The sequence below is a fragment of the Haemorhous mexicanus genome, chromosome 21 (genome assembly GCF_027477595.1).
Source record: "Haemorhous mexicanus isolate bHaeMex1 chromosome 21, bHaeMex1.pri, whole genome shotgun sequence".
NCBI lineage: Eukaryota > Metazoa > Chordata > Aves > Passeriformes > Fringillidae > Haemorhous > Haemorhous mexicanus.
In genome coordinates this window covers 5,829,643-5,853,530 of record NC_082361.1, presented here as the reverse complement: position 1 = coordinate 5,853,530, position 23,888 = coordinate 5,829,643, and the positions used below count along the sequence as shown (strand labels likewise).

The window sequence follows — 23,888 nt, the reverse complement described above, 5'->3', positions numbered from 1 at the left end:
ATTCTATTGCAAAAACAATTCCCAGTTGTGTGTGTCACTGACAGAGGGACATCTTGGTTGGAACGCTCCGGGCTGAAGCAGTCCTTCTACACAGAAAATACCAGCCAAAACAGCAACTTGAGTAACAAAGTTTGCATTTCAGTTCTTGCCACCTTGTGCCTTTTTTTCTCCCCTTAAAACTACTCCAAAACACATGAGTGTTCCACACTTGGCAGAGGGGTATGTGTTGGGGAGGGGTGTGAATGTTCCCCCTGAGAGTCCACTCTGGTCTGGCCACAGGAAATATTCTGCACAGCTGCACATCTGCAGACACTTGGATGAATCATGGAATGTACAGGCTCTTTCTGTCCCCCTGCTTGAGACCACTCCCCAGTTTTTAAGGCAAAATAAGACACTATTAGTGACATTTCTGTGCCACATCCAGAGCCAGGAGTGCAAAACCAATTATCTCTTCTCAGCAGCAGCCTTGTGACTGGTTTCTGGCTTCCAACCACAATGAAGACAGATTAATTTGATTCAAATTTGGATGTAAGCAGACTGCCAGACTGCAGTGTGGGCCTAACTGGAGAGCACAGGGGAAACTTACTGGCTAGAAGGTCTTGGAAAGTAAAAATGGGCAGAAGGACATCAAGTCTGAGTGAAAAAGGGACAACAGATCTGCAGTCAGCAGAGCACTTCATCACTTCCAACTGTCCAAAGCAGCCAAATTTAGTCTGTGCAGTCACCCTCAGCCCTCACACTGACATTGAAACACTCATGCTCCCAACGTCATCCACTGTCCAGGACAGCACTCACTGCCACCATGACTCTGCACTTAGAACAGACAAAAGTGATTCTGCACCTGCACATTCCTAAAAAACACTTTTGAACAGCTCATATTGTCTCAATATCGTTTGAGAATTCATTCCCAGGTTCATGCAGTGTTGATTTACTGACAAATGTGAAGGCTGCTTTATTCAGAGTGAACAGTTCAACACAACTTTACATTTTGCCATTTACTACAGAAATGATACAAAACCTCCAGATACCAGAGCAGGTAAGTACAAAAATGCAGAACACCCAGACTTGTCTGGATTTGTTGATAAAACAAAATAAACCCCCAAACCACTACAATTTCTGCCTTCTTCCCTCCTTTCTTCTGAGGGTTTTCCTTTCAAAGCAGCTACTACATTGCACATGTACATGTCCTCACTTCCTCTATCCATTCAGGAACCAAACAGACCCTGGATAATGCAGGGAATCAGAGGCTCCATGGAAGAGGCTCAACATCAACCTGAACTACAACCTTTCAAAAAAGAAAAAAAAAAAATCCTGTTGATCAGGTAGTACATGAAATTATCTAAAATCCTACATCCCTTTTCCAAAGGTTCCTTTTCCACCTTCTGTCTTTCCTAAACCAGGATGACACCACTGTGTAATGACCCAGTGACAGTCACTTCTGCAGGACATGGCACTCTCCAGGTTCAGGACTAGTCACTGAGCTCCAGGTCATACTCAGGATAGAGCTGTTTTGTAGTGACCCCTCGGATAACAGCTAGGAAACAAAGAAACAGCATTGCTTTCATTAGACAATGATCAGGTGAGTCAGAAACATGGTGTTTTCCTCCCCTAATTATCCCATAGCACATCCCATAGCCAAGAAACCCAAGGTTTTGCAGCTGTGTCATGCTTGCCCAAACACTTTTTAAAAAGTGAAGAATCTGTAACACAAGCTTTGCCTCCATGGAAGCAGCTTCTTTCTGTGTTTGTATGAAAGCACTGACTAAAAAGGTCTTGAACAGCTTTCCCTTCCTTACCTAGCTTGCCCAGGAGCATCTGCCCAGCATCTTTGATTTCATTGTACTCATGGAGCAGAGAGATGTGCTTGTCCAGTTCCTCCAGGCTGTAGCCCCTGTAAAATAACACCAGGAAGGTCACAAATGACACAGAGGGACTGGGACTTCCTGCTGCTGTGGGAGATACCCAAGCCTGGCACCTCAAAAGCAGAGACTGAATGCAGCAAAGTGCAGTTGCTGCAAGTCCTAAACATGAAAGATCTAAGCAAGCTCAAGAAAGCCAATGCACCCAAGTTCTCAGAATCAAGAGCAGGCTGTGGTAAATTCTATTGATATATATCTCTAATCTGTATATAGGGAAAAAAATTGTAGACTCATTTAGGATGGAAGACCTCCAAGAGCATCAAGTCTAACCTATGGCTAAGCACCACCATTTGAACTAAACCAGAGCACTGAGTGCCATATCCAGTCATCTCCTGAACACCTCCAGGGACCATGACTCCATCACCTCCCTGGCCAGCCCAGTCCAATGTTTAATCACCCTTTCCTAATGTCCACCCTGAAGTTCCCCTGGCATAGCCTGAGGCCATTTCCTCTTGTTCTGTTGCTAGAAAATTTGTTTATCCTTGAGGATAAATGAAAAGGGGTTCTGGAACAGCCTTTGTTGTTCTACCATTTCCATCCTATCCACTACACTTACCTTAGAAATACCAGTCTTTCACAACAAATAACAAGTGGCTAAAATTATCTGTTCCCAGCAAACACATAATTACCTCAGGAACACCCAGACTAAAACAAAAATCCTCTTATGCAAGCTCCTAGTAAAACTTGTTTTGCTTTACCACTTGAAGTGGAAAGAATTCCCTCTTGTCTCTAACAAGTCCCATCACTTACAACACTGAAACCAACACTGCACCACCCAACAATGGCATCATAGAAAGTCAGCTCTCAGCTCCAATTCCTGGATCACATTTTATTTTAAAAACAAAAATAATTAAGGCATCAAGTAAACACTGAGCTTGCCAAGGACATACTCTGACAATAATTGTGCAATTTCCTGGTCTAGAGCGAGGTCTTTCTGTTTCAGCTCTTTGATTTCACACCGCAGGGCTTCTTCACTGGCTCCATTAGGCTGGAAGGACTTGGGAGAGGGGAACTGTAGAACACAAAAGACACATAGCAGGAACTCAGCTCTGGGTACGATGCTACACTGCGGTGCCGGCTCTAACCCGGGGAACCCTCACGGACAAGCCCTCCCCCCCGGGCCGGGCTGAGCCCCCGCGCAGCACTCACCGGTGCCCTGAATCCGGCCCCGCCGCTCCGCCGGCCGCCGGCCCAGACCCTGCCAAAGCAGAGGGCGCCGTGTCAGGGGCCGCTACCGCCGCCTCGGCGGGGACACGGCCTGGGAGGGGAGGGGCAGGGGGAACCGGCTCCTACCTCCTGGGCAGGGCCCGCGGCGGCGGGTGGCGGGGCGGGCTGCGGCCCGCGCTCGGCGGGGCCCGCTCGGCCAGGGCTGAGGGCTCCGCGCTCACTGAGGCCCGGGGCTACCGCCACGCCGGAGAGCTGTAGTCCTCTCGCCACAGAGCACGCCGGGAGTTGTAGTTCCCCGTTACAGAGCACGCTAGGAGTTGTAGTCGTGCCGCCAGGGGCACGCCGGGATTTGAAGTCCCCTGCCGGGCCCTACCGTGGTGGGGCTGCAGGTGACATTGGGTGTGGCAGGACAGAATTGTCCCCCAGCGGCCGCAGCCGAGGTAGTTACATTTGGTGCTTCAGAGACACCTCAGCAAGGCGGCTTAGCTGGGACGGGGGCTCAGTGGTCTCGGGGTCACTCGCACAGAATCATTGAATCAATCTGTTTTGAAAAATCACCCCTGTGATCGAAAACCACCATGCCAACCAGACCACGGCACTGGGTGCCATGTCCAGTCCTTAAGCACCCCTGCAATGTTGTTTTTGCAAGGTGAGCACTGTTCACGCCTCCGCTCGACCCTGTGTCCCGCCGGGCCACCGCAGCTCCCTCCGGCCCGGCCACCCTAGTCCCGCACAGAGGCTCGGACGGCGCTGGAGGCCCCGTCCCGCCGCTCTCGGGCCCGCTCGGTGCAAGGAGCCGTGTCAATGTGAGCGTCGCGTCTCAGAGCCGGGGCTGCCGGAGCCTCAGGTGCTGCCGCGCTTGGAAGGTCAAAGGATTTGGGATCACACACAGCGACCCCGCTGCCTGCGCTGGGCGCGGGATCAGCGCTCGGACACCACAGGGCGGAACGCGAGGCGGGTGGGCGGGATGCGCCCCGCAAAGGCGAGGGGAGCAGGGCTGGCCCCTCCCGGCTGGGCTGTCGGGTCACTACAGCGGCGGGACAGAGCCGGCTGTCACACGGGGACCGGGGTGTCCCCGGGACGGGAGTGTCCCGGCGGGGCCGGGCTGTCCCGCTGTGTCACCCCGGGGTGTCCCGGGGCGGAGCGGGGCCGGCCGGGGGCGGAGCCGCCGCCGCCCCCGCCGCTCCTGGCGGGCTGACGTGGCCCGGGCGCGGGGCGGACATGGCGGACGGCAGCAGGCAGAGCCGGTTGGCCGCGGCCAAGAAGAAGGTGAGGGGCCAGGGGTCCGGGCAGGACGGGACACGACACGACGGAGCTGGGGGCGGCTGCGTACCGCGAGCCCCGCGCGGGCCGGCCCCGGGGCCGGGCCGAGCGCGGCCTCCCCCGAGGGGCGCGGGCCGGGCCGCCGCCGCCCCCTCGCTCCGGGCCCGGCCGCGGTGGGGCCCGGGAGCCTGCGGGTGTCCGGGGCTGCGGCCCGGCCTTCTCGGCGGGCGGCCGGGGCGAGGCCGGGCCTGGGTGGCTGCGGTGCTGTGAGGGTTGCCCGGGCTGGTGTGCGGGTGTCGTGTCCCCCCACGCCTTCCATCCTCCTTCCCCCCGCCTTCCTTTTTTTCCTGTTTTTTTCCCTGTATTTTTTCCCTCGGGGCGGCCCGGCTGCCTGCGTCCGGCGGGATGCGCTTCTCTGTCAAAGTCACAGGAACGGGAAAGTGTCCTGGAGCAGTTCAGGCTTCCATTTTGAAATCCTACCAATAATGGGATCCTCCTTCGTCCTTCTCCATCCCCCGCTGCCCCGCCGTGCCCTGCCGGGGTGTGCGGGCCGGGGGTGCCGTTATTTGCATCAACAGCTGCCGGGTCCGGCCGCTCTGGGGCTTGGGCGTGCAGGAATTGCACAGAAATGCCGGCAGACCTGGTGGGATTCGAGTTAAATCTTATCAGACCGGCACTTCCTGGGCGAAGTGGATGTGATTAAAAATCATTTGTAGATTGTTTCTCCCCTTAGTTTGCAGTTGCAGTGTCTGCTGTGGGGATTGCACCTGTCCTTCATAAAATCTTTCATGGAGTGGAAGATTTTACTATCAGGCAGCGCTTTCTCACTTTGCATGTAGGATTAATTGCCCTTTATTAATTTTGCCTTATTGCTCTTACTTATAAACCTGAAAATCCCCCAACCAGTGCTTTCAATCTTCTTTTAGTTGCATTATGGAGTGTGAAACAATTTCCCAGAAACAGCACTGGCTGTAAACAAAAGTTGAATGTTTACAACTCTTGTCATAAACCCATCACTTTGGTCTTAACTTTAGCCTTCTCTGGGCTTGTTTTGATTCCTGCTTTTCCCCCAAACTGATGAATTCATGGAAGAGCATTTCTCTTGTCCTTGCACTTGATCTGTATTTTTACCAGTGAAGTTAGATTTTGAGGGTTTTTTGGGGTTATAGAAGGCATATTCTGTTTGGACTTCAGAGTTGTCTTCTTCTGTTCACAGCTGAAGGAATATCAGCAGAAGAACAGCCCTGGAGCAACTGCAGGAACTAAGAAAAAACGCAAAACTAAAGAAGGCAGCAGACCTGCAACTCCCACCACCGATGACCAGCAGCCTCCAGAGAATGTGAGTGTCTCAGTATTTCTCTCAAATCATTTGCCACCTCCCTCTTCTTTGGTTTTCTGGACAATCTGACCGGAGCTGGAAGTGCTGGGGTAAGAGCTGAGTGTTGTAGGTGCTGTGTGAAGTGTGCTGCAGCAGTTGGCAGCTGCCTGTTCTGGAGGGTGCAGCTGGTGTTGGAGTCTGTCCGATGGTGCCCTGGGTGTGCCTGGGCTGAGGTGTGTGGTCCTCACCAAGCTGCACGAGGCTGGTTCCTTGGCTGCCTTGGATTGACGTTTTCTCTCTGTCCTTCTCTGAGCCGTTTCTCTTTCCCCTTTTCTTTCGCCTCCTGTAGATTCAGAACATTCTGAAGGTGCTGGTGTCAGACCTTAACCGCTCCAATGGGGTAGCCATACCCTCATTGGACAAGAGGAAGGTGAGGCAGTGCTTGTGTCCCTCGCAGTGACTCGCTCTCCCTCCTGCATGCTTCGAGTTCTGCTCACACTGAGCTCCATCTCCAGGATGGAGCCTTGTCCTCACATATCCATTGTCAGTTGCTTCAGTTTTGTTGCTGTTTTTATTAACATGGATCTCTTTGTTACCATTGCTTGTTAAGTGCTTGTTTCCTTCTGGTTTGTGTCAAAGTTAACATGTCAAAAAGTGAGCCTTGTCAAGAAGTCTTTCTTGAGACAGCTGAGCTTGGAGGAAAACAGGAATTTGGGGTGAGGCAATAAACTCATTTCTAACAGCTGAGGAAAACTGCCCTAGGAAGAGGTAGTGATTCCTTGTTCTGTATTTCTCCTGCTCTTAGTGTCACTGCTTTGTTTCCTGGAGCTTGGTTTCTGAAGGGCATGTTTCTGCTCATCTCCAGGCAAACAGCTGCACTGGCTGGTTATTCCAGCCACCCACTTTATGACAGGCGATGAAGCTGGCACAGGTGATGTACAGTCTGGCAAGTACCAGGGGTGTAAATTTGCTTAGGCAGGAAGTCAGGTACTTCAAAGCCAGGCATGTACAGGCTTTAGCGTCTTCACATTCCCGAGATCCTGAAGAGGAAAGGGCAGGAAGTATGCCAAGAAGCAAGAGAAAGGTGTTCAGGAGCATACATGAGCAAACAGCCTTTTAAAACCACTTATTTTCAGACAGTTAGTTTATTTAAAATAAGGCCCAAATTGTGATAGGAACTCAGAGAAGTCAATTTTGTAGCCGAGAGTGTTCTTCCAGTTTTGTTGTACCAAAGCTCTGCTTTTCATTTTCACTTGCCTCATTTTGATAGCTTATTTCCCTATCATTGTTTCAATGTAGTTGTCATAAAGTAGCTCATTGTTATATTTAATGCATATCCATGGGTCTCCAGCAATAAATATAAGTACAGCAATCACATGGGGTACCTGACAGATGAAGTGAAATGTGCAAGGTGGAATGGAATTCCCTCTGAATTGCCTTTGTATCCTTTTTCCCTTTTCTGTGATTGTATGTCTGACACACAGAGTTCCACCAGCTGGACTGTGTTTGTAGGTTCTGTACCAGCAGAATTTGAGTGATGTGAAGACACACTGCCAGTTTGGGGTGCTGGGTGTGCCTCAGAAAACTTGTATTGTGACTGAAGTGTCACTGTTGTCCTGGGGACTGTTTTTAGTTAATACTTATAAGCTCAGAGTAAGTTAAATATTGGAAAAAGAGACTTGTTTCCCATTGGAGGGTGAGATGAAGATAGGTGGTCAGTTCTTAGCCTTGCAGTGAAGGCCTACCTGTGTCTACAGCTTTAGTCATGTTCTGCAAAGGGAAAATTTATTGCTCTATTCATTCTTGTTTCCCTTTTTTTTTTTTCTTTTTTCTTCAGAGATACAGTTTGATCTGATTGACTGTTATGGAATTTTTGGATTGTTGTGCCTGGGGTTTTAGGAATTATTTGAAAACTAATCTTTAACTGCAATATGCAATGAAAGAACAATTTCTCATTCCAGTTGCTGTCTTGTAAAAATCCTGAGTCAGGAAAATGCTGTTTAGAAACTTGATGCTAATAGGGCAGAAAAGCTGATCATTGGCAGCTGAACTGCTGCTGCCATTGGTGTCTCATGTGAGGCAGAGCCCTCCCTTCTCTCTCACTTCAGCTTTCTTGGCTCTGAAACAGAGGAAAACCAGCAAAGTCAAAGCCTTTGTGTGAAAGCAAATTGATCCTACTACATGCTAAGCTGAGCAGAATTACTGACTTTTTATTCTACATTATTGGAATGTCACAAAGCATAATTTCCATATAAATGTTTAGCTTTTAATGCTTTCTGTTTCCAACAAAATCAATTGTTCAAAGAGTTTTGGGGTTTTTGTCAGTTATTACAAAACTGCTCGTTGTGAAGAAAGAAGGAAGGAGTTCTTGTGGCTAAGGAGCATTACTGGTTTCTGCAAATTGGAATTATTAGGCAGAAAGAATGTTCAGATCAGAAGAAATTATCATTTTGAGATGCACTGGGGAATTAATTCCTCCTGTCCCTCTGATGTGTATATTGATGAGTGTGTGATTGATAAAGGTGAAGTAACCTTTAGCTGGAAGAAGTGAGGGAGTTCCTGACCTTCCTAATAGGCACCTAACATATATTGCTCCTTCAGAGCATCAGTACCTGTCCTGCTAAAAAGAAATTCAGAAAATTCTTGTTTTCCCTTTGTAGTCTCCCAACTTACTGCCTTCATTAAATCTACCTCCACTGTTGCTGTTTTAACCTTGCTGCTGGATTAGTGAGTGAAGTGCTGAGGGCTAAACAGGGAATGCCAAGAGAGAGAGATTTCTTGGATCCTATGAAGTGCCAAGAAGGAAGTAACTGAAGAGGGAACTCTTCCAGGTGGAGTTGCAGAGAGCTGCAAAATACTGGTGGGGCTGAATGTTGAGATTATCTCTTTTGTTTTGTTGTGTTTTTAAGTGATGACTTACTAGAGCTGGATGATGAAATCAATCAAATTGTTGTAACACACAAGAGCACTGCTGGACCTTTATGGCTCTAGTGCTGTGCAAGGAGATGAAATGGGTCAGTGCAGTGTGGCTTTGTAGAGGGGGCTGCAGATGCCATCCATCCTCCAGTAGAGGCTGGATAGGAACTTGCTGTCCAGAAATAGTTTTTTGGCTCTTCTCTTTTCTATTTAGATTCTTTTAGTCATGGGATCCTTGGCTGCAGCAGGGCCACAGGCACCTGCTCCCAGCCACCCTCCCTCTGGCCTGTTCATGAATGTCCTGTTTCTAAACTGGTGGGTCATGGCATGCCACAAATTTCACTGAGTTTTAGACAGAGCACTTGAGTCTGACTAACCCACTTTTCAAGTAGTCACTCCCCTGTTCTTTTCCATCTTCATTTGCATACAGTGGTCTGTGTTTTCCCCAGGAACACCTCAAAGGTGGTGCTTTTCAAAACACAGTGACATTTGGCTTTGCCCTTTCTTGATTTTTGGTGAATCTTTTGCAGGGAATCTCATGTGTGAACTTAGAGTTTGGGTGATGTTATTGCCCTGTGTTAAAAAAGGGAGCTGGATTGTGGGACACCGGTTCTTTATGGAAGGACACACTCAGGGACAGTGTTTGTCTGTGGTTGATGCAGCCACCTCTTTGCTCTGGGGAGAACACAGGTTCCCTTCCATATGTTTCTTAATGACTGTTCACATCTGTCTGGTTTTCACAGGCAGGCTACAAGGTGATGTGTTGATGTGTGTGTTTGTTCATTTTGCATGAAGGCTGTAATCCTGTGCTGTGTTTTGTGACAGGCATACTTTGACAGTGATGTTGCCACTCGTAGTGCTGAACAGCTTGCTCCTGATGTCCCTGTGCTATCTAACAGCATCAGCCTCCCTAGTTCTGGTTCTGTTCTGCCTGCTCCTGAGAGCATGCAGCTGACACAGGTTTGTGACTTATCATCAATACTGCCATTGAACCATTGAGTATTGGTTAGTGATGCCACATTTGCGTGGAGAAAGGGGACCTTCATAAACATGACATGACTAGTTCAGGTTTTCTCCTGTTAAAAATACTACATTCTCCACTCTCCATGCAGTCATCATCTGTCTGTGAGAGCAGAGGGAGTACTAGCACACACGTGGCCCTGCAGCTTCCAAAGCTGTCTTCCTTCCCCTTCTCTCCTATTTCAATCAGTCTGTATTTGCTTTTACTAATTAAAGATTCAGTTGTAGCTTTTTTCAGCAAAGTGTTGATTATCCTGATAAATAGGAACAGCAGACATAAAGCCTGATACACTTGAATTTCTCTATTCCAGACTCACACCACTCAGAAATGATATGTAAGCCAGGGCTGAGTTGGTGGTTTTAAGTTCATCTTTCTTTGGGAAGCAGTAATTACAGGGGCTGTGAAACTTGAGCCCAGGTGTAATCAAGTCTTAGTGACACATTCATAAGTGACTCCCATCTTTTACAGGCTTACAAGTTTTTATGTTTTAATCCACAGATGAATGAAGCTGAGGATCATAAAAATGCTTTGGATGAGAACAGGTGAGTGTCTGTGTTGGCTTTGCAACAGGATCCCAACAAATTCAGTTTTTATTCCTGCCCCAATGCTGTGCTGATTTGGGCAGCTCTCTGGGAGAGGTTTTCATTGCCAGGTCTTTGTTCCCAGGTCTTTCTCGTCAACAGAGGGTCTCCGTCAGTTGTCTGAGCAACTCAATGGCCTGGTTTCCCAGGTACTCCTTTTCATCCATTTGTCCCATTAATTCTCTTGGTGTTTGATGTGGAACTTGAAGCAGACAGCTCAAGGAAACACTCTTCAATCTCAGAGACGTCTGCAGCCATCCTACTAACCAATGTGGTACTTAAACATTGAGGAGCAAAAAATCCTGGTTTAGGAATTTAAGATTTCGGCAGTAGGAAGAAAAGCAGAGTGGGATGAATGAATTGTACATATTCATGGAAAGATGTACTCTTGATTTACTGGAAAAGAATATGAAGTCAGTCTGAATAATTTACATCAGCTTGTCACAGGGGCAGCCAGCATCTATCCTGAGCCAGAAGAGTGTTTTCTGTGCCTGTGTGTGGTTGTTTGAAGTGACAGGTGCTATAAGGAGTGTTACACTTATAATGGGATCTTACCTAATAGTGATTTGCTTTGAGGACTAAAACTGACTTACTTGATTTACTTCTAGTCTACATCGTATGTGAATGGAGAAAGTGCTGTTTCTTCCACAAATATTAAGGAAATGGAAGTAAGTTGTTCTCAGTCTGTCATGTTTTTTATTTTTCTTATTTGCTGCTGTTGATCACTTGTTTGGATTCTGTGCTTACAGCAGTGTTAGTGAGGCCTAACTGAATGCCCAGGTCACATACATCACTGTGTAGTGTCACCTGGGGCTGTAATTGAGTAGTTGTGATCACAACAGTTAGAGGCAGTCATTAGAGATGTTCCCAGTTTGGGGACTGGGGAAAATCTGGCTTCCATGCAACTGCAGTTCTTATTTCTGGTTCACTTTTATGTCAAAATGAGGCCTCAGCAGAAACGGATATAATAGGTTGACATCCCAGCTGCTTTTGTTCAAACCACAGATTATGTTTTGTTTGGAGAATCTGATTATATCAAACTGTGATAATGATTTATTTTTCTGTCCTTTTTAATTATTGCTTTTTTCCTTCCCTCCTCCTCTTCTGCTCCTTCCTTTTTCTCCTTTATGCATGTGCCCGTCAGACACGTTACCAGGAGCTGGCAGTAGCCCTGGATTCCAGCAATCTAACTAACAAACAGCTCGTTACAAAGATAGAGGAATTGGTAAGAAACAATCCAACCAACCAGTCTGACATTGTCTTTGCTGCTCCTCCACGCTCTCTGGGTGTCTGCAAGGTTACAGGTTCCCTCATAGTGCCACAAGGAAGGCTGCTTACACAGCACTTTGTATGGACAAAATGGGCTGGGGTGGAAAACCTGTGAGAAGATCAAAGCCTAAGGCCTCTTGTGAGTGTGGTGGCTCATCTGAGGAAGCAGAAACAGAGTTTTGTTGTTTCCATTTAAGTGTGCTCTGTAGATCTCCTCAGATTGTCCCTGGATGATAAGCATCCTCATAAAACAGCTATTTCTGGTCCTGGTCTGAATCCTTGAAATACAGAATTCTGGCACTGGCAGCAGTGTGAAAACCTGTTTCTCCAGGTGGTGATGCTGTTCTAAATTTATCAGCAGAGTGGGAGCAATAGGTCCAAGAGAGCCTGGGGCTGTTTTCTGATCATATCCTCAGCTTCTCTTGGCACAATGAATGAACTGCTTTGTCCTGTGGCCTGCATGGTTTCCTGCTGCTGCTTTTCAGCCTTCAGCCTTAACACTGCAAAAAATGCAACTAAGTGGATCTGTTCCAGACTGAAAAGAGCCTTTCTTGTGTGAAATACTTTCCCCCATTTTGTTTCTCTCCAAAACTACACTTTTCCCAAAGTTCAGCATTTCCCAGTGTACCCCATGACCCCTCTTTTTGTTTCATTTTTGGTTTTGGGTTATTTTTGTTCTGTTCTTTTTCTTTTTGTGTTTTAGTTGGGCTGCAGAGGTACAGCCCACCCAGGATTCTCATTATTTGCCAGCTTTTCTGTTTGTCTGGAACTCTGTAGGGCCTTTGCTGCATTTGTGCTCTTGCCTTTGCTTTTCCTGGTTGTGTGCTGGCATTGCTAAAATCAAAGCCACATCACCTTTCCATCTGCAGTCATGTTTCAAAATGCACTGAGGAAGTAGTGGTAATAAAGAAACACCTTGGCAGTATTCATCATTTGGGAAGAGGAAAAAATACTCATTATGTAGTTACTTAAGAGGAAATTGCCAGGACGACAAGAGCAGCAAAGGGCAAACAGAGTTTGGTGGCAGCCTTTGTCCCCTTCACACCTACAGATGCACTTTGTGCAGTCACAGATCTCCAGTGTTTCACCCATAAGACTGAAATTGGCTGGGACAGAATTATCCCTTTCCTTGCATCTGGCTTCAGCTCTGTCTCACACCACCTTGGTGGGAGCCTGCCAAAGTACGTGCAGCTCTGCATGACTTGGCCAGTTGTTAACTGGGATAGAGGTCTAAGAAATCACTTAAAGGAAAGGACTTCAGCTTTGGGATTTAGGTATTTGTCTTTCATTAAAAGCATTTTTGCTGATTTTCCTAACACACCAGTTTGACTATGATTAATTGCTTAGATGTGGGATATTGCAAATTTAAACTGAAGTTGCTGAATGCTCAGAAGAAACATAGAGGGGTTTCAGCAGAGGTATTGGAGGAGAACTGTGATAATGTACTGGACAATGAAAAACATAGCACATGTATTAGTGAAGGGAGCCCCAAATCTCTTAATAGCTAAGATGAACTTCCTAGTCTTCTACAGAAATGGAAATTCTCCTTGAATTAACTGGGCATATATCCTACTTCATCAAAGCGAAAATGTCTTTCAGTATGAGAATATTTTCTCTTAATATTGGTGCATCAATTTTCTTCCATAGAAACAGCAGAACCAAGAAGCAGTGAATCAGCTGGAAAAGGTAAAGTGTGTCCTATTTTTGAATAGATACAGAAATAGGTATCTATTTCTCTGAGGACTAGAAAACACAGTGGATTATGGCACATAAGTGCATGATCGTGTCTTGTGTTAGATTCAGTTTTATTTGTAGCATAAGTTTTAATATTTTGACTTCAGGAGTTGGGCCTGACAGGCAGCATTCTTATTTTGACCAAAGCTAATATTGAAATCAAGTTCAATATTAGCTCAAGTTGGAGGAGTGCAGTGGGGACAGGAGGTTACAGTTTATGTCCTTGCCAGGAGCTTCCATTCCAACACTGCCACGTGTGTGCTGCAATGATTGCACTGTGCTGTTGCTGCTGGTCTGGAAAAATGATTAAGTAGTTCAAATAATGGAAGATTAAACGTGTCTTTAAAAAAAAACTGGCATCATTTGGATGCTAGAAATAGTACCAATTAATTCCTGCTTTTTTAGTTTGATGTAAAACAAGGGTTAACTATCTGCATGTTTGTGCTGACCAAGCACTATTTGTTTCTACAGGAAAAGAAGGAGTTTGAACAGAAATTTTCTAAAGAGCAAGCAGCACTGAGGGAACAGTTACAGGTAAGTCAGAGCCTCCCTTACAGTAATATCACCTGACTTCTGCTGTTTTGTGGATTATTGAGCACTCATAGTCCTTATCCTGGAAGGCAGAAGTCTATTCCTTCAGCAAAACTGTGAGTGTCAGCCAGACTGTACTTAACTGCAGGAGCTCTTTCCTGAATTATCCTTTTGTGACAACAGTGATGTTGCAGTGGAAAGCAAAGAAGTTTTGTGCTGAGCTGATTTTCCTTTCCCAAAGGTTCATATCCAGACTATTGGAATTCTCGTTTCTGAGAAGTCTGAGTTGCAGACAGCCCTTGGCCATACTCAGCAAGCTGCACGGCAGAAATCAGGTGCGTGACCGTCTCTGCAGCTCAGGCTGGTGGGTGAACTGTGCATGTCAAGTCACAAGCATGACAGTTGTTGGCAGCCAGCTCACAGCACTCCCTGACCCCTCTGTGAGCAGCCTTTGGCACTGGCACTGCTGCTGTCATCGTAGCTGCCCCCAAATGGAAGCATGTTGGTCTCATGGCAGTTGAGGTTCTTTTGTGCCTCACTAAAGCTCTGTCAGCTCTGTTGGGCCTGGTGACTACCCCAGACCATTCCTTTCTAATTCTTTTAAAACTTGGTTTCCCTTTTCTGCCCTGCCTCCCACACAGCTGTCATGTTAATCTAGGTCTTAGCCGAGCTTTTTATTCTGAACTACATTTGAGCAATTTATTCTAATAGGGAAAAAAAACCCAAACAACATAGTGTCTATTGTTCTGCAAAGGAAGTTTCATCATCTCCCTCTAAAAGTGAGGCAGGCAGGTAGAGAGAGCTGTGCTCCCAGGGCTGTTAGTGAATCACCTGTAGAGCCAGGAGCAGAGCCAGCTCTGCTGATTTACTGTGCTGCCTGAAGAGCTTGTTGACAAAGTAGAAGGTGCTGTTCAGCCAGTTCCACAATGCTCTTTGTGGTCTAGCCTCAACTGAGTGTGCTCTGACTTGTCCAGGAGAAGCTGAGAGCCTTGCTGCCCGTTTACATTCGTCTCGCCAGCGAGTCTCGGAGCTGGAGCGCACCTTGTCCTCCATCTCCATGCAGCAGAAGCAGTCAGAGAAGGTAAGAGTCACCTCTGTTTATGCTTAACCAGCAGCTCTGCCTTTGGCTGTTTGCTTATTACTACACTGCTGCAAAGTCTGCAGTCCCTGCTTGGAGAAGAGGCAGAAATGAACCTTGTTAATTGTTAATTAATGTTTTAAAGCCCTGTGTTCCCCATGATCAAGGCAAATTTAATTCAAGTTTCTGTGACTAATCATATGGTCCAGTTGATGTCCTCGGAAATGGCACCTTACTTCATTAGTCTGGCAGCTCCACACAAGAGAGACACCTTGTCCCAGAAATCTCCATCAAGCACGCACTTTAGTGTTGCCTTTAATCCAGAAGTCTGCAGAAATACTTGCAGCATCACATTTGAAAAGACTCAGGAGACTTATTCCTGGGAAAGTCAGGAGGTTCTAAGCAAACCTGTCCTGAGGTTTTTGCCAGAGTTATGACCTTTTCTGTTTTAGCTGATGTGTTAAAGGTGAAATGAAATATGTTTTTAATACCTTATTTGTTTGGCTGAAGTCTATAGATTACTCAATAATTTCCTTTTTCTCCAGCATAACAAAGAGTTAGTGAAGGAGCGAGACAACCTGAAACTGGAACTGTACAAACGAAGGTAAGTCCCTTCTGCTCATTTCTGCAGAAGAGCCCCAAAACAACAAGTGGCAAAGACCACAGGTGGTGACTTGGGAGGCTGGATATTCAACTGAAAAAAAAAAAAAAGTAGTCAATAGATGTGATGTTTCTGTGATTCGAGCTGCCAGGAGGCATTGGTTTGTAGATCTTTGACCTGGACATCAGCAGACCCAGAGACACTTAAATTTTTTTTTGTTTTAGCAAAAGTAGTGAGGAAATAAAACAGCAGAATTCAGAGCTGTCAGAGAAAGTTCACTCCCTGGTGTCCCAGAACTCAGCTATGAAGTTGGATGTGGAAGATTTGCAGAAGAAATTGGAAATGGCTGAACTGATGATTCAACAGGTGAGGGCAGAGGACACTGATGACACTGCCACACTTCCTTTTGAGAGAGGGGGCAAGACTTAACTCCTGGCTTTAAAGGAACACATGCAATCTCATCAAGACATCCTCCTAGGAAAAAGCTTTCAGCAAGGCCTCAGTGGGACAGAAAAGTTTGTATTCTTTAAGGTGTTGGAGCTGTAAATTGAAAAGTAATGTCACCTTAGTCTGCTAAAACTATTGTGCAGTGAGAGAGGGTGAAATGTGGAAATACAGTGAGTTTTCTGATTGTGTCTGTTCAGGATTTTGGTTATTTAGTTCTGCAGTCTCACTGAGTAACCAGCTGAGTGGGGTGGTGTTTGTACCCACCAGTGGAAGGTGGTGAATTGGACAGTGGCAGCTTGAAGTCAGCTGGGGAAAGAATGCATGGAGCCAGCTGTTAGCAGGTCAGAGAGCAAGCTTGGTGTAACCCTGAGCCTGGGAGGGAAGAAAATGCTCTTTTTTTAATTCCTAGACTGTGTCTTAAGTTACCCTTGAAATTAAGCCAACTGCTGCTCTTCTGGGAAAAGTCCTGTGCCTCAGCTGAACCAGCCTTGGTGCTCAGTCCACTGACATGCTCCAGACAGTGGCTTTAAATTCCTGACATGTCTGACAATTTTTAAGGTCACAGCCTTTTATACCATCTGATATGGCTGTATAATGCAGACTCTGGAAATGCACAAAATTTCTGAGCCAAAGTTTGATTGAATCCTATTTTCTTAATTAAAAAAATAGTAAATGTAAAATTGGTAGGGAAGAGCTGCCCAGTTCAGCCTGTTTTATAGGACTAAAATCTTAGGGTTTGTTTTTTTTTTTTAATCCCCCTATTTTTTTTCACACTGAACTTTACTATGAGTTGGAGCACTTTAAAGAATTATAGAAAGTTACAACATGGATCATGTGGCAGGTTACTTTCAGGGGGAAAGGCTGTGCAGGAATTGAGTGTTAATATTTCGCCTTAACTTTCTGATTTTTTTAACAGTTCTCAAGCCAGGGAGGGAGTCTGGATGCAAACCAGCAGCTGCAGATGGCTCTGGAGGAGAAGGCAAGCATGGAAACCCAGGTAGCTCAGGTAAGAGGTTGTATGAAATATGATCCAAATCTTGATGTCTGTAAGGAAACTTGTAGGGCAGAAAAATGTACTCTGAGCTTTGCACTAACACCGGTTTCTTCAAGTTTTATCCCTTAAACCAGATTTATTTAGCCAATATGGTGTTGTTTGATTTTGTTTTGAACAGCTCTCAGAGTCACTCCACCAGCTGCAGGCAGAAAGAGATCAGTATGTGGAGAAACTGAGGGAGGAGGGGAGCATTTGGCAGCAGCGGGTGCAGCAGCTCTCTGAGCAGGTAACCCTGGGGACAGCATCCCAGCTCTGGACAAACACAGGCAGCAGGAAATGCCCCATGAACGTTGTTGTAATTTTCATTTGTGTGGCCTTGCAGGTCCACACAATGGCAGAGGAGAAGGAGAAACACATGGCCAAAATTCAGGAGCTGGAAGACAATGTTACAGAGCTGCTGAGCACATCAGGTAGGGCTTCCAAAGGGGGGCTTCCCACTGCAGAGTGGAGCTGGATAACTCTGTCCTGCTGTGCAGATGCTTCTGCAGAGGAGGTGAAAGTAGGTCTGATGCTGGGAAGGGAGATGGAGACCAGGTGACCCTAAGAACCTTTTTCTCCTGGGAAATAACAAGTGAACTCCTGCAATGAATGGACCAGCAGCCTGGTTATGCCTGTAGTATTGGTCTGACTGTACTGGCAGCCTCTCTGGCCCAGGAGTTTGTGAAGGCAGGATGCTCCTGTCTAGGGCTGTGAGGGAGCCAGCAGCAGACAGCAGGATGCTATGCTTGGGTTTGGGGTAGGTTTGCTCTTTGTTCCTCTCAGTGCTGTGCACTGAGGACTGAATGCTGCAGCTGCTGATCCCTTCTGGGTCACAGAGCCCAATGGGCTGGGGTGTGCTTTGTGTATCCAGCAGGGATGTGTCTCACCCAGCCACTTCCCTGTGACTGAGCCCCTTCCGACTGCATTTCCTCAGCAGTGAAGCCCATGGATATCGAGCCTGCCTCACCGCCGGGGCCCACGGCAGCTGAGCTCAGCCTGCAGGAGGAGATCCAGCGGCTGCAGCAGGAGAAGGAGGAGCTGCAGGGGCAGTACCAGGCCCAGGTCCGGGACAATGAGCAGCTGAGCCACCTCAACCGCGAGCAGGAGGAGCGGCTGCTGGAGCTGGAGAAGAGCGTGCAGCGCTACAGTGAGGAGGCTGTGGACAGGCAGCAGATCCTGGAGGACATGCAGAGTGACAAGGTCACGATCAGCAGGGCACTGAGCCAGAACCGGGATCTGAAGGAGCAGCTGGCTGAGCTGCAGAATGGGTTTGTCAAACTGGTAGGTCTCTTTTGTGCATCTTTTCTCACTGCTTCTCTCACTGGTGCAATCCTTTTGTAGTGCAGATGTGAAAAACTGGCAGCAGCATTATCCCTCTCTTATCCTCTGAGACTCTTATCCTCTGTGGCTGCTCCATCCTTTGATACATAGTGCCATTCCAGGAGGTTCCCTCCAGTTCCTTACTCCCTCAGGTGCTCTAGCAGATGAACCAGTATCTGTGTCCAGAACTGTTTCCTTTTCCTTCTTATCCCCTGGCAGTTTCTGTCCCTGGGTATTCCTCCTGCCCCTTTACCTGAAGATACCAATTTCCTGCTCCCGTGTATTTGCCCATGAGGAAGTTCTCAACAGTATTCTCTTCTGCTGGTGTCCTTCTTACCCATCCTGGAGCTGAATCCTTACTCTTGCTTTGCTTCTCTCAATGTAACATTTCCCCTCTGGGGTCCTAGCAGACTGACACATGGTCTAGCTGTTGGGTTTTCTCTTTAGTCCTTTTTGAACTCCTTGTTTTTGAATGTCTGTGGCTCTCTTTGGGATATTCATACCACCCATCTGCTTTGGGGCTGACAGGCTGCATGATGTGCCAGGCCTCTTCTTGGCACTGTCCCAGCACCAATTCCCCTGTCTCTTTCCTTGTTCTTCTCCCATCTTCTGAACCTTTCTTTAAGCTATTTAATGCTCTGAACAGTCAATTTATGGCCCTCAGTCCAGAAAAACACAAGGGATGGCACCCTGTTGTACTGGGAACTAACGTGGTTTATTGAGAGCCTGTTTCATGGTGGCTGGGGCAGTTTCCTTACACAGTTGTGTTTGTCTTGCAGACAAATGAAAACATGGAGGTTACAAGTGCCCTACAGTCAGAGCAACATGTAAAGAAGGAGCTGGCCAAGAAGCTTGGGCAGCTGCAGGAGAACCTGGCGGAGCTCAAAGAGACGGTGAGCACCAGCAGTGGGATGGCAGGGCTGGATTGTGCAAATTGCTGGCAACTTCCCAGACACTGATGGAAGGATGGAAATGGGTATTGCAAACATCCAGCTGGGAGCCTTCCCCTGTCATCTGCTGCCTGATGTGGGGGACCAGCATGTGGGGGCAGATGGTGGCTGTCTGCCTGGTTGGTGGCTTTGGGGCAACGTTGACAGTTTGGATCATGTCACACAGATCAGCTTTCCAGGCAGAAAGGGTTTGATGTGGTGGTTTGACCTTGTTCTCTCAGCTGGAGCTGAAGACACAGGAGGCCCGTGGCCTGCAGGAGCAGAGGGACCAGTGCTACAGCCACCTGCAGCAGTACACCCTGGCCTTCCAGCAGCTCGCTGCCGAGAAGGATGAGCTGCACAAGCAGTTCCTGCTTCAGACACAGCTCATGGATCGCCTGCAGCACGAGGAGGTCCAGGGGAAGGTGACAGTGGAAATGCACCTGAAAGAGCTGCAGCAGACAAAGGTAACAGTAAAAAGAGACAAGTGGAAAGATAGGAGGTAATCAGTGAGAGATTTGGTCTGTCCCTTTCACCCTTGGGCTGTGATGCTGTGATTACACATTGTGCCATACAGATGAGTTGTACCTGTCTGGAGCAAAGTTCTGGTTGTGTGTTTGTGTGTGTGGTGCTGCTGTCTGAAGATGGAGTGACTGTTTGCAGTCTGGCTTGTGCAGGTTTTTGTGATCCTCTGCTTCTTTCTTGCAGGAAAGTCTAGAAGCTGTAGCCAAGGAAAACAAAGAGCTGCAGGCCCAGATCAGTCAGCTGGCAGCAGAAATGGACGGCCGGATTTTGCACCAACTGGAGGGTGAGTGGCTGCATCAGGGACGAGGTAGAGCTGGGTTCTCTGCAGCACTGCCTCCTTGTTCACCTTCCTTCTTTTACAGAAGGCGATGAAGCAATGACTGAAGAAATCCAAAAACCTTCTCTTGTGATCCCAGAGAAGTTTGAAAGCCATGAAGAAATGGTGAGTCTTAGTGGGTAGAAAAGCCTTTGATTTTAGTTCTAAACAAATATCTAGAAAATGAAACCAGTTAAATTGCAGAGAGGTTTATCAGCTGTTATCCTACCAGCTGAGTGCAGTCATGAGGGAAATGCAACACCTTGTGCATAGCAGCAAAGCCAAGACCTCTGCAGCATCCTTGCAAAACAGGCTGGAAGTCTGGCAGTGGTTTCCTTATGATGACAACTCAGCTGGCAGAGCAGCTCTTTAATGGGGCTTTGATGATGTTCTTTTTAGTTTGGAAGGCAATTTGGAAATGGTGTCAAATATCTACAAGATTTATCTGCAAGTACAGTCATAATACTGCAGTCAAATAGCTCTCAAGGGATCCAGTTTTTAACCTGCACTAATTGGGAATGAGAAGAGGCAGTAGCTGCTGCCTGGCTTAGTTCCAGGGCAGTCACACAGTTCTTTGGTTTCACACCCATAAATAAAATGGGGTAAACCATTACTCTGTCCTGAGATGCACCATAGATCCTGCTGAACACAGGGGAAGCACTAATGTCCACACTCTGAAATTCTTCTTAGGTCATTTTCGTGACCTCTGCCATGTCTCAAGTGGAGCAGGAGCGAGAAGATCTGAGGAAGCAGCTGGCTGCTCAGAAGCAGCAGTGTAGAACCCTCCTGCAGCAAATCACAGCTCTTAGGCAGGAGCAGCAACATCACATCACGCTGGATGGAGGTAAAGTCTCAGTACAGTTTGGGAACAGTGTGACCATGAGGTGCTGGGCCAGCTGGCCATAGTTGCTCTAAGACAAACCTTTGGGTCTGTGAGTGCATCCTGCTCCAGGAGAAACTGTAAATTGCACACATCCCTTACAGGCTCCATTATGGATACTGTTCCAGTGGAGGTTCATGAGGCTTTGAAAACTGCCATGGACAAGCTACAGGTAAGCAAAGCATCTCATGTTATTTCAGCCCTATTACACTGCTCAGCCAGACCAGGATCCAGTGTCAAACACAACACAAACAGATTGTAGGGTAATAAGCAGCAGATGTTCCATAAAAAGATGCTCCATCCAAAAAAGCTTGCTCACTGCTTGTTTATAAAGGAGCAGGGTTTGTTCCCCAGGCTCAGACCAGTGTTGGGGGGGTGTTACCTTTAGCACAGGTGTTGTCTGGGTGTGAGCAGCCCAGGAGACTGACCCCACTGTGTGTGTGCAGTTGCGTTTCACAGAGCTGATGCATGAGAAGGCTGACCTGAAGGAGCGGCTGGAGGAGCTGGAGCACCGCTGCATCCAGCTGTCTGGAGAGACTGACACCATTGGTATGTCTAGGCAGCACCAGCACAGGCTAGATCTTACTCAGTGCCTTATTTATGTGGGGAACAGGTCCCCAAACAGCTTTTGGAGCTGGGGCCCTCAAGCCAAGGCCCCACCACGCCCTCTGTGTCTCCTACAGCTGCCTTACTGGGCTAGGTCTCCACTCCAGGGCTGGGTTTCCTGGGTCCTCATGCCTCACACCTCACTATGGGGCTTGTACCCCAATCTTGCAGACACTCCTGAGGATTCTCTTGTGTTCCAGGGGAGTACATTGCACTGTACCAGAGTCAAAGGGCTATCCTCAAACAGCGGCACCAGGAGAAAGAGGAGTATATCAGCAGGTTGGCTCAGGATAAGGAAGAGATGAAGGCAAGGACTCTTTCCTGTGGTACTACTCTAAACAGGGTGGGCCTGGGAAGTGCAAACCTTTGTATGTTCATTTCCTAATTCTGTGACAGGATTGCAAACTGCAGGGGTGTGTTTGTGTGCATGTTTCATGAGCTTTCCTTTACTTTGGTGCAGATGAAACTACTGGAACTGCAGGAATTAGTGATGCGCCTGGTCAGGGAAAGAAATGAATGGTACAGCAAGTACGTAGCAGCTGCTCAGAACCCAGAGCTGCTGGCAAGCCAGACTGAAGGTGTACTTCCAGCAGAGAGGCGCATTGAGCTGAACGCCACCGACGGAGCAGGTAAGGACAAGCTGTGTGCAGGGGGAACAGCCCCTGCTCTCAGCCTTGTGTGGGGATGGGAGGATTTACCTGCCTGCCTTGTGTGTGCTCCTTGCAGGGTTACGAGAGGTGAATCTGTCAGATGAAGCAGAACAAGAGGCTGCTGTTCATCAATCCGGTTTCCCCCCTGCTGACAGTAAAGCTGCTCAGCCAAACCAAGAGGACCCCACGGCAAAGCAAATAATGCAGCTTCTCAGAGAAATCCAGAACCCTCAGGAGAGGCTGGGCTCTCTGCTGGAAAACCCATGCATTCCCTTCTTCTACCGTGCTGATGAGAACGATGAGGTCAAAATCATGGTAGTTTAAGAGGTGCTATATCTTACTGACAGCAACTGTCTGTGGGCCTGAAAGGACTTGATGGACTTGTACGTGCCCATACCTCTGCTCAGTGCCCTTGGTGAGAACAGGTTCCTAAAGACATCAGTAAAGAGACATTGTATCAGATGGAACTGAAGCATCAGACCTCATCTTCTCTTTCTCTTTCCCTCTGTTACTCGGTGTGCTTGGAGTACAGGCAGACTTAACAAATCCTGGGAGGCAGCTGGTGCTGCCACACCACCTAGGCCAGGCCCAGACTGGGGGCAAAGGGAGTCCATGACTTTGGGCAAAATGACTTAATCCCTTGACCCAGACTCTGCTGCCACAGGAGCTTCACACGGTTCTGATCCATCACTCATGCCTGTCATCAGCCCAGTTCCTTCCAGGGCTCCCAGAGTAACTAACTGTTCTGGTAATGGACTCATTGGACTCCCAGCAGGTTGGGTTTGTTTTCATACTACGTATCCTAAACTCCCCCTTGCTGCTGCAGCCCTGCCTCTTGCACCTGTATTTCTGAACAGGCCCCCAGCAAGCAGCTCCTGGGCAGCACAGCCCTGTCTGTTCTCATGGGCAGGGGAAGGGACCGATGGGAGCCTTGAGGGGTCTTTGGTTACTTGACAAAGCTTTATGTGATTCTTGGGAGTGGGGTGGAAATGTAACTGCACTTTGAAGGATGATGTGTTTCACTTGTATGTGTCTGAAGGTTTTATTTATTTTAAGAAATGGGAGAAATTAAGTAAAAGGAAACCACTTAATAAACATGCTTCATTTTGAATTTCTGGACTTTAGGGGTTCCAGTTCTCCACCCCTGAACTTTCCCCTTCTCCCATTTTGGTAAGGATTGCAGGAGATGAGTGGAAACCAAGATCCCATGGCCCATGTTTAAGGTCCTGGGACATACAGCAGCAAGTGTGGTAGTCCTGGCCCTGCCTTGAAGCCATAGCCCTGATTCCAGGGAGAAAATAGAACATGGAGGGAGGAGAGCACTCCCTGAAACAGCAGCAAAACAAATCTGGGTGTGAAAGTTTATGCCATGTGAACTGGATTTGGATATCCTGCAACTGACTCTGCCTTCAGGCAAGAACTGCCTGTTCTTAGGATGGGTGGTGTCAGGAGTGGAGTTTTGAGGGAAACCACAGGGGAGGTTAAAGGGACCTGATCACTGGAGCTGTGTAATTAAACACAGGAGTTTGGGCTGCTGCCTGAAGCAGCATCAGCTGCCACCCTGTTACCTGCTGAGATACAAGATGGAAGCACAGGAACAGGAACACAGACACACAGATTTGTGTCTGTTCAACAGCAGAGATTGTGCTGGGTGAACCATCCTGGGCCTTTCCTCTGAGCCCCCAGGGGAAGCTGGTTTTTGAACTTTCATTTAAGTGGCACAAGTGATGTCACTCTCTCCTCAGCACAAGTGATTGGTCTCCCCAGAGCATGGGGTCTGTACA

The 23,888-nt window shown here is 47.6% G+C and overlaps 2 protein-coding genes across 6 annotated transcripts; one reads left to right on the top strand and one right to left on the bottom strand.

Moving 5' to 3' along the window:
* Positions 1-923: 923 nt before the first annotated feature.
* Positions 924-4,309, bottom strand: SWI5 (SWI5 homologous recombination repair protein). Its single transcript, XM_059865533.1, has 6 exons — positions 4,286-4,309; positions 3,213-3,319; positions 3,069-3,117; positions 2,810-2,931; positions 1,797-1,891; positions 924-1,534 (listed from the first exon to the last, which is right to left on the bottom strand). The coding sequence occupies exons 1-6, from the start codon at positions 4,307-4,309 to the stop codon at positions 1,470-1,472; spliced, it is 462 nt and encodes a 153-aa protein (XP_059721516.1). The 3' UTR covers positions 924-1,469.
* GOLGA2 (golgin A2) lies at positions 4,220-23,199 on the top strand. Of its 5 annotated transcripts, none has more exons than XM_059865017.1 (28): positions 4,220-4,355; positions 5,566-5,688; positions 6,017-6,097; positions 9,409-9,543; positions 10,103-10,146; positions 10,271-10,334; positions 10,794-10,853; positions 11,330-11,410; positions 13,102-13,140; positions 13,660-13,722; positions 13,961-14,054; positions 14,694-14,800; positions 15,343-15,401; positions 15,623-15,764; positions 16,762-16,851; positions 17,018-17,125; positions 17,222-17,309; positions 17,813-18,159; positions 18,978-19,091; positions 19,370-19,594; positions 19,836-19,935; positions 20,015-20,094; positions 20,659-20,812; positions 20,953-21,020; positions 21,295-21,397; positions 21,655-21,761; positions 21,915-22,083; positions 22,181-23,199. In XM_059865017.1, the coding sequence occupies exons 1-28, from the start codon at positions 4,308-4,310 to the stop codon at positions 22,426-22,428; spliced, it is 3,141 nt and encodes a 1,046-aa protein (XP_059721000.1). In that variant the 5' UTR covers positions 4,220-4,307; the 3' UTR covers positions 22,429-23,199. The 5 variants fall into 5 exon arrangements, with proteins under 5 accessions (XP_059721000.1, XP_059721002.1, XP_059720997.1 ...); XM_059865014.1 differs by having other exon boundaries at positions 4,293-4,355; positions 17,816-18,159; XM_059865019.1 differs by lacking the exon at positions 11,330-11,410 and having other exon boundaries at positions 4,244-4,355; positions 17,816-18,159.
* The last annotated feature ends 689 nt before the right edge of the window (positions 23,200-23,888 follow it).

Bases quoted from the DNA above. Each gene is read 5' to 3' on its own strand.
- SWI5 (XM_059865533.1), bottom strand. From the start codon at position 4,309: ATGTCCGCCCCGCGCCCGGGCCAC. The intron at 2,932-3,068 runs GTGAGTGCTGCG...TGTGTTCTACAG, and splicing joins GGGCCGGATTCAGGGCACCG to TTCCCCTCTCCCAAGTCCTT. The intron at 1,535-1,796 runs GTAAGGAAGGGA...TTTGTTTCCTAG, and splicing joins GATGCTCCTGGGCAAGCTAG to CTGTTATCCGAGGGGTCACT.
- GOLGA2 (XM_059865017.1), top strand. From the start codon at position 4,308: ATGGCGGACGGCAGCAGGCAGAGCCGGTTGGCCGCGGCCAAGAAGAAG. The intron at 4,356-5,565 runs GTGAGGGGCCAG...TTCTGTTCACAG, and splicing joins TGGCCGCGGCCAAGAAGAAG to CTGAAGGAATATCAGCAGAA. The intron at 15,402-15,622 runs GTAAGTCCCTTC...TTTTTGTTTTAG, and splicing joins CTGGAACTGTACAAACGAAG to CAAAAGTAGTGAGGAAATAA.